The sequence below is a fragment of the Lytechinus pictus genome, chromosome 3, assembly GCF_037042905.1.
Source record: "Lytechinus pictus isolate F3 Inbred chromosome 3, Lp3.0, whole genome shotgun sequence".
Taxonomy (NCBI): Eukaryota; Metazoa; Echinodermata; class Echinoidea; order Temnopleuroida; family Toxopneustidae; genus Lytechinus; species Lytechinus pictus.
In genome coordinates this window covers 49,225,787-49,238,315 of record NC_087247.1, presented here as the reverse complement: position 1 = coordinate 49,238,315, position 12,529 = coordinate 49,225,787, and the positions used below count along the sequence as shown (strand labels likewise).

Genomic DNA, 12,529 nt, shown 5'->3' with positions numbered 1-12,529 from the left:
GCAAATCATAGGGGGATTACTTCCCGAAAACGATAAGGTTGTTGATCGCAGATCTTATGAGATATTATATAAAAGAAAAACATTCTAACAAAAGGGGATAATGTTTTAACATGTTTTTCGGTACTTTGAATTCTCAGTGTACCAAGCCTCATTTGTGATAAATTCAGCATTTATTTTAATGTGAGTGACAATTCCAATAATCTTTTGCTAAATATCTCACCTCCACAAATGGACTGGCAGTCATCTTCTGTCGGGAAGTTATTTTTGTTGTCAGGGCAACCAGTGTAGATAAATTCGACGCATGATGATGTTTCCGTATCGTAACGCCACCGGGGCAAAGATTCCCCGCAATTATTGGGATCGAGAGGGAGACTACATATATCTGGAACAAAATTCAAACAAAAGACTACAAACTTTATTTGCAAAGTTAGTCACTGAGTGTGGTACGTGTAAACCAATTTAGTAGGAATGTAGGTGATAAATCAACATTCAGCGAGATGTACAAAATGACGCCAAACTCTTTTAGGCATTTTGCTCATGCAGGATAGAGAATTTGATTAGCAGATTTATTATTAAGTTCACTTGGTTTGTTCGGATTTACATGATAGTGGTCGCATTGAATAAACAAAATAACTTAAATTCAAATGCAGCTATGTAGGAAGCAAATACACACAATAAGAAGAATACATAAGGCTTACTCTGCAAATTGGGGAATACTATATAGTTTGCGTTTACATAAATTAATTGAGCTGCCCAAAATAAGCGCGAAAAAAAATCTACGAAAACCCAACCAACAACAGAAGAAATAACAATAATCAACCAAGATTTAATGGATGCTGATTGCCATCTTTATCATCAAAACTTGAATAGCAGCAATAAAAATAACGGTATAATGATAATGATAGAACTACTTGATTCAGTAGTAGTAGTAGTATAGGAGAAGTAGTATAGTAGAAGTAAAAAATATACCAAGTAGGGGTAGAAGTAGTAGTACTACAGTAGTATAAGATAGATAGATAGATAGATAAATTGTATTTATTGTGATAAGAATTCAATTAGCAGCCAAAGGCTGAATTACATAAATGTGTACAGAGTTAAATTTCAGTATACAAACAGACAGTAAAAAAAACCGTATATCAATGTATAATATAGGAAATGAGATACAGATGAAAAAGTAATGTCAAAAGGAGGAATGTGGAAAGATTAGGAGTAGACTAAAGTTATATACCTTTAACATAATGAACATTTTAAGCAATGTTAAAAGAATAACAATAGATTAAAGAGTGGATTGTATGAAATAATACTTTTTTTTTAAACAACAAACAAACGAAAGCTATTAATTAGGGGCAAATTGAAGGAGGAAAACATGTATTCCATACAAAAGATTTCTAAATAAAACAGTAATCTGGGTTGGGATTGTTCTCGGTATGCTTGATAATGATTCTAAAGTCACATTGTGTTGATGGTAATAATAATAGTTGTAGGAAACGGAGTCATGGAAAATAATCATAAAGAATGATCTCAAAAGGAATTAAAAGCAATAAAAGAGGACGTTGAAGTAATATGATCTGTACAAAAGATATAATTGTAACGTGGGTTATAACATTATGATCCAGTGACTTTTCGGAGAAGAAAGTTTAATGATTACTGCAGAAATTAGCAATTACAAAAATACTTTATATCAGTTACAGTTTAAGAGAATACACAAATAAAATAACAAAGGTATATATATATAGGTTCGACACATGTTCTTCTTGTTCTTCGTGTCCTTGTATTTGTGTTCCTCTCAAATCATGGGCACCCAGATTCGAAAGCTTTCCGAGCAGTTACCAGTAGTAGTAGTAGTAGAAGTAGTAGAAGTAGTAGTAGTAGTAGTAGTAGAAGTAGTAGTAGTAGTAGTAGTAGTAGTAGCAGAAGTAGTAGTAGTAGTAGTAGTAGGTAGTAGTAGAAGTAGTAGTAGTAGTAGTAGTAGTAGTAGTAGTAGTACTGCTATTGTACAGGGTTAGGCATACAGGTAAAACGTAGTATTACTGCGACTAGTATGACATTCCTCTTCCTACTAGTACTAGTACAATTAGGGAAACTGAGACCTGGGCCACATTTCATTTTTAAAAAGTTGTTATGATAGCAACTCTTGCTGGAATGTCAACTTTCCAGAAGAGCCAATTGAAAAGCAGAATCTTCTTTGTTGTCACGGTAGTTGACTTTCCAGCAAGACTTGCTACCATGGAAACTTTTTTAAATGAGGGCCTGCGAGTCAGGGCCGTAGCCAGAAGCATTTTGTTGGGGGGGGGGGAGGGGGTGTACAGCTAAATTTGCCAACTAAATTTGGCGCGACAGCGCCAACGTGCGCACTTGCGGGCACAGGGGGGAGACTGATGGGGGATGTGCCCCCCTCAGATGCTAAAAGATTTTGATTTTTTAGAATTGAATTTGTGGTATTTGGTGAATAATTCAAGGTGAATTTTACAAAGATTTTAAGACATTTGCACTGCAAAAGAATACACATTTTGGATCAAAATAGAAAGGCTACTGTGCCTTAGTTGCTAACTTGCAAGTAGTCGTCAGGAAATATGGCTCCACAAATTTTACATTGAAGTTTGATCAGCTTCCGTTTCTGAGGTTGCTCAGGTTGATCCATTGTTGACAATCGTCAAATTTGCAGGGGCGGCGAACCATATTTTCGTGTGTTTTTTTTTTTTGGGGGGGGGGAGCAAAGCAAAAAAAGGCACTTACATGTAAAAATTTGCATTTTGTTGCAAACGGATATTTTCACCATGAGATTATCATCTGTGTGAGGTAGTTGTGTGTTTTGTAGTAATTGTGCAAAGCCTTTGTGAAGTGATTTCCGATGGATAAAATATATATTTAAGATTCATTGTTTGAAAAAAATTCAAATCTGAAGTTGTGAAACTCGCTTTTTGGTCAATCATGGCACTAATTACTGTTAAAAAGGCATCCTCGCCGAGATGTTGCGAGCGCGAATCGTAAGGTCAAACTTTTGGACATTTAATTTAATAAGTCATGAAAATTAAACATTCCAAGCAGTTTTTGTTATCATGAATTTTTTTTGATATACTGACCAGTAAAGGGACCTCATAAGGACTGCATTTAGTGACTGATTAATAAGATATATTTCTCACGAATCGAAAATGCGAGCGCGAAGCGCGAACTGAAAATTTGTGATATTCCAACCTGAAAACTGGCCATTCTACAATGTTCTAAGCAGTTTTTGTAACCAAGAACAAAATGAGTACCTTATTGAACAATAATTGATGGAAGCACAAAACGTGAGCCAAACATTTGTGATATTCTAACCTGCAAACTGGACATTCTAGGCATTTTTGTAACCGAGGACAGGATGAGTACCTTATTAAACAATAATTGATGAGAGCGCGAAGCACGAGCCAAACATTTTGTGATTTTCTAACCTAAAATAAAATGTTTTATTTGAGAAAGGGTTTTTAATTTTGAAAAAGGGCACATTTCATTTCGAAAAAAGGCACTTTCCATTTTGAATTTTTTTCCCTTCGAGGATTTGTTTTTGGGGAGCAGGTTCCCCCTGCCCCCATCCCCTGTTCCGCCGCCCCTGCAAACCTGTTTGAACTTTCAGGATCACAATCCAACATATTAACACTAACTATTAACATGAATCAGGGCAGATAATTAGCAGCATCATAGGCGGATCTAGGAGGGGCCCGCCCCATCCCCCTATTGGCGGAGCAAAAAAACAGAAAAAAGGGAGAAAGAAAGAAAAAAAAGGAAAAGAAGGGAAAGAGAGGAGGAAAAAGAAGAGGAAAGTAAGAGGAGGAAGACGAGTGAATAGAATAAGGTGAGGGGAAGACTTGAATTTGACAATAACTGCAGATTGCAGATGAACATGAGTTACCAGTTTTTTACGTCTTGTGTTCTGTTCTGTTCTTTTCAGATCTGAATTTTACTGACTGGGCGGCAATTATTGTACAGCACTTTACCGACAGGTAGAGCCTACAGTGTTTTGCCACTTAATAGGCATAATTTGCCAACTATAGTATGGCTATAATCATTTAACTTCAACTTTGGAAATTCGCCCCACCCATATTATTTACCTAGTCTTGCCTCTCCTCATTATGCAAAACTAGTATGGAAGTCAAATTGTCAATAATTGTGGTATAATTTGCAAACTGGTAAGCTTTTTTTTGGCTTACTTTGTATCTTATAGCTCCATCTTCTTTGTCCGTTGTGTTTTTCTGACTGGTAGGGCTCTATAAGCCTGCCTACATGGACTTGGATTTGCCAACTGGTAGCCTTTACTCTATTCAGTAACCTACTTCGAAGGTAGTACCTCTATCAGGCTCTCCCTTTTTTTCTCTCTCTCTCTTTATTTCTCTCTTTTTCCTTTTCTTCCCTATTCTCCATTTTGCAAACTGGTATATAAGTTTGCCGACTGCCACGAATGTTGAGGGAGGGGGGGGGGGGGTGTCACACCCCCATACCCCCTTGGCTACGGCCCTGCTAATAGACAACTGTTTACTTAATATTTTACAATCTATCATAATCAGATAATAAATTATTTATTTCAATATTTTACTCGTTGAGTAGACCTAACCCTTTCGACAACGCTCCTTTTTTCCTAATTCAAAACAAATATAGAAGATTTTTCTCTATATAGATGCAATGATGTCAGCACGTCTTCTTACCACTTGACCTTTCTAGATCTTGAATTAAAACATGTTTTCCTGATCGTCCCTTTTTTTAGTCTTTATTTTAATTAAAGCTCATTTTGCATATCATAGACTTGCCTTTCTCTGAATGAGAAGTAGTGACCCACGGCGACGTCATATGACAGGCCGTTCATGGCATAAGCCGTCATTCATTCACTCACTCGAGCATGCCGAGTGAGTGAATGATTTGTACGTTTTTTGCCATCACTCACTCGGGAGAGTGAGTGATTGAACAGTTTTATCCAATCAGAGAGCTAAAATCGTTACCGAGACCCCCCTCACTGAAGTGGTTGTACATCCGTTCGAGTGGATGTACAACTGCTTGAGTGAATGTACAACTACTCGAGCGGATGTACAACCACTCGAGTGAATGAACAACCACTTCAGTGAGGGGGTCTCGATAACGATTCTAGCGCTCTGATTGGATAAAACTGTTCAATCACTCGCTCTCCCGAGTGAGCGATGGTAAAAACGAATGACGGCTTATGGCATGAACGGCCTGTCATAACGTCAGAGGTCGTGGTTCGCTGGACATGGTAGATGAATTTTCTAACCGTTCCGAAGCCCGAAGGTAAAATAAAAGATATACAAATTTAAGTGTACACATGTAAAAAGATACATATATTCATATTCATTTTTTAATTCTTGTTGGATTGTTAACACCTACTCCATTACTCAATGTTATAGATAACTTTTCGACAACGCTTCTTTTCTTTTGCTAATCCAAATCGAATATAGAACTTTTTCTCCAGATGCAATGGTGTCAATACCTACTTTTATCACTTGACCTTTCGAGTTGACATTTCTTAAATCTTGAATTAAAACACGTTTTCCTGATAGCTCTTTTTCTCAATCATTACATGATTTAAAGCTCACATTGCTTAGCAATATTTGTATATTATTTAGCCTCTCTCTCAGACATATATATTTTCCTCTGAACAGAGAATATAGTAAAATCACTTATTTTCCATTGACAAGACTTAAAAAAAAGCATCTGCAATTGTCAACTACAATTCTTCAATCGCTTTGTCTTGATTTTCTTTTTATCAGGTATGGAGAAGGCTCATAATGCTTTTTAATGATATGATTTTCGTTATATCAGCATTTTTTTTCAAACACTGATTATCTATAAGCCTCATCTTCAAAGAGTGAGTTATATAAAACTTCCAGGATCTTCTACCACTTTCAAATTTAAAACATCGAAGACTTAAGATCGTAAACAATTGAGTGATTTTTTTCGATAACCAAGCAAACTTATATCTACATCTGCTTCTTTTGAAATAGACAGATTTTTTAGTACAAAAAATAATTCTAAACGGGCCTGTGTCCCTCCATGTAAACCATTTAATGCAATGGTATCATTGTCAATCTAGAGAGATCATTACCAAAAATCCGAAAATAAGGAAATAACAGTTTCCTTCAATCTCTGTTTTGGTTTTCTATAACTATATGGTAAAATAAAGCTATACATTAAATGTAAAAGCAGTTTCCATTGAATATTGTATATTTAAAAACCCCTTTGCATTCTGGTTTGATTAGATGATCTGATCAGTACTTTCATACGATAACTTGATTCAAATCAGAAGTTCTTGGAGTTCGTGACTAGAGTAGTTGTAGTTGAAGTAGTAGTAGGCCTGTAGTATTCAATTGCGTATTCATTGGGGCACGAGTGGGGCACTGCAAACCTAAAATCCCTTCATGATCAAAGAAAAATGAGGATAGAAAAAATAAATACGAGGAAAGGAAATAGCACCTGCTCGAAAACCGTATCATGAAGTGATTTTCACAGAAGTTTTGCTCTCATGCAATTAGACACAGATATGTTGAAAACTTATAACAGCGGACGGCGAAATACAACATCCTAAAATAGCAACTGCAAACTAAAATCAAAATCATGGAAACTAAACGAAACAGATTGTAGAACTATACTCTAAATTTCAAGGATTGAACAAAAATAAATCCAGATCTACTGCGCAGTGAACGGCCGAATGTTGGATTTAATTCTAACCTTAAATATCATTTTTTAGATCTCAAAGTATTCAAATTCAAATCTGTCAGCTTTTTTTGTTTTAATTCTTAATCTAATATTCGGATGGTCAATATTCACATCCGATATGGATTTCTTTTGAATCCTTGGAATTTTGAGTGTACGAACGCACTTTCATTATGGACGGCTATTTGCACAATAAAACTAATGATGATCAAGGTATTCTGAGCAAAGTTTAATGTTTAACTCGTTGAGTAGGTCTATTTCTGAAGACCATCTGTGATTATTTGTTCTGTCAGATCTGATGTAGATTATTGTACCAATTGCCAGGTTGCAACCACATCAATCAATCAAACAATATGTTATTTGGTGAAAATTGTTATTGATTTAGCGAAATCAAGAGTATGTTGACGAACTATCGAAAGACATGAATACAACCAAGGACAGGGTCGCATGATCTCAATGCGTGTTCATAAGACAGAGTAAAAGAAAAAATCTGAAGGATTATGTTTGTTGATAATAATTCAACCTTTCCGAATACAATTACCATTTTAAGGACAATGCACAATGTCAAAATAATGATCTGCAGCATATTTGACATGAAAATCACCTGAATTTGATCCACCAAAGCCGATTACTAAATGTGTCGAGGAACATTTTTTTTCCCTTATTAGGTATTTGATTTTTGAAAGGGAGTGGCCATGTTTGCTTTCTGCTTACTTACCAAATCTGAGTCGTGGGAATATTTATTAATTCAACTTCCTGTTCAAGTTAACATTTATTTGCTTCCAACATTAACATACCCGATTTGACAATCAGGGTGGCGTTTCATGAAAGTCCCATTTTATCCGACAGTTACCATAGGAACAGTGCCTCTCTGCCAATCAAAATCATGGAAAGATGTCAGATCTGACAACTTGTCGGATGAAAATATTGATGAAACGCTCCCCAGATCCCAATGATGTATTTACATGACCTCATGCATATGTGGTTAGATCTCGAAGGTTCATCTTCACAATAACAACAAAACAACCGTGCATCTCGATATCTAGATTTTCTGTTGTAAAATTAGCAATTTAATAAAAATCACCTTCTCACGTGGGCTGCAGTGCTCCGGACAGGTGGCATGGGATGAGGTTGTAAGCAAGCATCATATGATTATATCAAATGTGAAAATATCAGAAGTAATAAAGCCATAGGTGAAAATGCCAAACGCTATCAAAAATATACTTACTAATGCCCCTTTTGTCTCCTTGTTTCTAGTGTTGCTGTAGCTTGTCTGTGGTCTATATTATGGTTGTTCCACTTTATATGTTTGTCATTTTGCCTCCGACGAAGATTCTGCTAGGATCGAAAGCTTAGGCCCCTTTTGACTTTCTAAAAATATACTTAAGAAGTATTTTCTCGACCTTAAACCATGAACGACAATTATAGCTGAAATACTATTGCAATAATTAGACACCATCGGAGAACACGCTTACATTTGGTATAGGCCTATATCCCATATCTTCGTGTTTTATTTTTCCATTTTGAACTTTTACCAGGCATAAATATTTGCTCCACTGAACATGACTATATAATTTTCAAAAAGTGACACGGACTTGCCTGCCTCTGTCTGAGGACTGGTGAACCTCGGCGTCGTCGTCGGTGGTTCGGAGGGTGAACCCACTATTGGAGCAAAATCACCTTCACAATTGCAATCTTCCCCTGCAAATATAACTGAAACACTGATAACACAGGCAGCGACGAGGAGGAAGATGACACCGAATGTGAACCAGTAGATGCCATTCCCAGTCTTGGCTTTCTTGATATCGTCCTGGCTTTCGGCACGACCATTCGCAAGCTGGTCAGTTGATGTCATCTCCAAAGACGCTTTAGCCACCATCGCAAATATTTTGTTTTAAGTTGTGCACTTTCAGCTATTCCAGTGAGGGACTCTTCTTTCGTGATCACTACTGTTTATGCTCTTCCTCTTGTTGTAGTTCTTTCGGCAGAGTAAATTTGCGGGATCCTTTCTCTCGACTGCTTGCCAATACCAATTCTTTCTGGATATCTTTTAACAGTAATGTCTACTACTGGTTGGTTCACCTTTTTCTTGGAGACAACGCGTGTATAATACTCGAGCAAAAGGGAACTTAAGATAGAAGCTAAATCACGGTTGCAACCATGCATCATGCGTGGATCATATCGACACAAATGATTCTAAAACTGCTTTGGATTCAATTGAGAATCAAACAGTTATTGAAGAGTAGTAATGTCGAAAAAAAAGAATGCATGAACTTTGGACGGAATGAATTTGCTTGTGTAACAATCCCTGAAGGTCACTTTAAGCATGTTAAAAACAAAGTCAAATCAGAAGGAATACTGTCCCGAAGATTGGGAAGCTAGGGGTCCCCTTTTTTTTTTCTTGTCTTTTTTAGGAATGTAACAAATTTGAATGATAATGAAAATGATTATGTGTATAAGGGTGTGTGTCTGTTTGTGTGTTCTTAATTGGTTTATCAGCTAATATACATTTATCTATTTACTACCCTGATAAGGTAAAGATACGGGCTTTGATTACAAAACTGACCTAACTTTATCGAAGACCATCAGCTCCGAAGGGCAAACAAACATGACAAGCTCCAAATAAGATGGCTTTTAATTAGGGGACGTATTGAAAAGAACTTGCAATAGTGTAATATCGGTAGCAATGGTCGGAAAAAACAGAGATGATTGTATGTTTTTGAGGTGCCATGGAAAAATAACTGCTTTTGATTCACATTGAACATATCTATTTCTTTAGAAATTTCCCCTGGAATTTAACGAAAGTATCATCCAATTGTAGAATCCATCGGAGTCTCATCTCATTTAAAATACACAACTCAATTTCATTGTAGAGGGAACACCATCGAGGAAAATAATTAGTCACTGTGTTTGAATTATGAACGATATCATTGTGATAACAAGTGGATAATTTGAACGTTAATTTGCTCAGTCATGTCATTATCTACAAGTTTATTTATTGTAAATACTTGTCTGCATACGGAAGGTTATGCAGACAATAAGGGTGAAACAAAAGAGCAGAGCCCTAAGTTTTTGCATCCTCCTCTATATTTTTTTCATTATTCAAAGAGGACTTCTTTTAGTGAAAAATATAAAAAACAGTTATTATTTATTCGTCATAAATCACATGTTTACCTTTCTCCTTTTTTGTATGAAGGGTTGTGTTTTGTAAAAGCCCCATATTTCTGCTTATGTACCTTATATTAATACCTTAATAATTTGGTATGTTTGTACACATTTATAGTCACTGGAAGAAATAATCTTGGTCAGTTCATGTACGTCCTGGCTTGCGCTCATCTCGTACTCTTGTCACTCTTCATGTACCCATCACATACCTAAAGGGATACGGAGACCGTGTCTTTCCATCATGTACAGTATATTTTTCTAGGCGTCACGCGCGTAAAACATTCCCATAGACTTGTTTGTTAATTGGCACTTTTGAAAAATTCATAAAAAATAAACGTGAAATTAGAGGTTCAAATGTTTACTACCATTGGATAGGATATATATCTGACATTACATATTACCCAGGTTTCTAGTGGGTGCTGCCAATGGAAAGCACACGCTTAACCCCAAGGAAACTTTTGGGGGTGCTTCAGTACCCCCAGCACCCCCGCTACCCATGGCAATGAACAGACCACTGACCTTCATAAGAAGATCTGAAATACATTTATCCCGTTGCTAATACGTATTGATGACCATTATATTAAAGTTTTATAGAATAGGAACTTGGTAAATTAGGCCCATCTTGAAAATTCATTCATTCGTTAGCATTGGTTTTGATTAGTGAAACCACAACATGGTTAAAGTGCATTAATCCTTAGTGACCCTTGACTTTGATTATGTGACCCGAAACTCACGCAAGATGATCAGTGATACTTTATTACCCATATCCTCTAAATTATAGTTATTTTTTTCTTCAAAAACTCAACCTTAGTTAAGATTTCGAATAAGTTGATACCAAAACATTGAGCCTAAATGACTTTTATCCTTGATCATGTGACCTGAAAAAGACGCTAAAAGCTAAATGATTAGTAAAAGCATGTATAACACACTGGTTTAACCTTTCCCTCGGTAAGTGGTATGTTCAGGTCGTTTGATTTGCAATACTTAAAGGTCAAGTCCATCCCAGAAAGAAAGTTGATTTGAATAAATAGAGAAACATCAAACAAGAATACAGCTGAAAACTTCATCAAAATCGGATGGCTAATAAGAAAGTTATGACATTTTAAAGTGTCGCTTATTTTTCACAAAACAGTTCTATGCACAACTCATTGATATGCAAATGAGAGAGTCGATGATGTCACTCACTCACTATTTCTTTTGTTTAAAAAAAAATAGAATTCCACATGTTCAGGGAGAAATGAAAAAAAATCTGCATGGCAATGAGGAGAAAATTCAAATATTTCATATACAAAAAAGAAAGAGTGAGTGGGTGATGTCATCGGTCCCCTCATTTGCAAACTAACCAGGATGTGCATATAACTATTTTATGAAATTTAGCAAAACTTTAAAATGTCATAACTTTCTTATTTTAGATCCGATTTTGATGATTTTTTCAGGGTTATCCTTTTCTTTATTTTTCTCTTTCTATTCAAAATAATCTTTTTGTTGGGGTGGACTTTTCTTTAATTTGATATTTAATGTGAGTTCGAATCTGGAAATAGGTAAAAAAAAGGCAAAAAATATCATGAAAATTTCTTTCTTTCTTGAATAAAGTTTTTTTTTTATACCAACAGATTTCTAAAATGGTATTTTAGGTGCCAAAATAATGATTCCTGGTTACCTAGAAGCCGAGATGTTGTCGAAAGATATTGTAAATTCCAAGATGGCGGCCATATACATGATATAGGTCTCGGTGCAAATGGAAACATTGTTATTCTAATTGCTTATACAACAAACTTTCATATGGGGTGTTGCAAGAAACTTGCGATTGAACGCAAATCGAACGCAACTCCCAAAATTGAGCGTAAGTCCTCCGATTAAACGCAAATCTGCAATTGAACGCAAGTTACGTTCAATCCTGTTGCAAGAACAAGTTGCGTTTCATCAATTGAATGTAGATCAAGCGCAAGCTTTGCAATTGATTGCAAATCGAACGTAACTTATGTAAGATTTTGGAGGACGCGCAAAATTTGCGCTCGATTTACGTTCAATTGATTGTCCATAGGCTTGTGTACTAAATTCTGCAAAACAATTTTTTTTTGTATTTTGTTTTGAAAACTTGTGTAAATTATGCCATTGTCAATTTTGCATAGGTTATTTCAAGAAAAACTTAAAATACTGTTATTTTCAATCTTCATAGGCCTCTACAGCAATTATGCCATTATTTTCACATAACTTCACTACATTCTCTCCTAATATCATTTTAAAGTGTGTCAATCACCAAAAATATTCTGCTCTTGTTATCAGAGGTCATGGAATATTCAAATTGTTATTTCTGAAATAATTTGTATGAAGAAATGTTGGAGAAATAATAACTCTCCATAGGCACAAAAGCCACTCTTTATCAAAACACTTCATGCACTGGCAAATTCTTATCAATATTTCTGAGGGTTTGCAGTAAATACAATTCAGAATTTGTTTTGCAAGAGCACAAAATTGCTTCAATACTTTCATTCATAAATGAAGGAGAGCAGCAATAGACATTCTACTTTGATCGATGAACATCGTTGGAGTAAACTAAACTAAACTAACTAATAAATATCATAATGAATAACATGCCTAATTAAGTTATTTTAGTTTGATTTTCAAATAAAACATAAATTTCAGGAGATTGCTACACTTCAAAATC

The 12,529-nt window shown here is 35.6% G+C and overlaps 1 protein-coding gene across 1 annotated transcript in view; it reads right to left on the bottom strand.

Annotated features, from left to right (window-relative positions):
- LOC129255525 (uncharacterized) overlaps nucleotides 1–9,129 on the bottom strand; it is a 31,695-nt gene extending 22,566 nt beyond the window's left edge. Inside the window, exons 1-2 of the mRNA XM_054893875.2 lie at nucleotides 8,296–9,129; nucleotides 221–382 (exon numbers count right to left, since the gene is read on the bottom strand). Of these exons, the coding sequence (XP_054749850.2) occupies nucleotides 221–382; nucleotides 8,296–8,575 (442 nt within the window). The 5' untranslated portion in view covers nucleotides 8,576–9,129. The remainder of the gene's footprint in view (nucleotides 1–220; nucleotides 383–8,295) is intronic.
- Nucleotides 9,130–12,529: the final 3,400 nt, after the last annotated feature.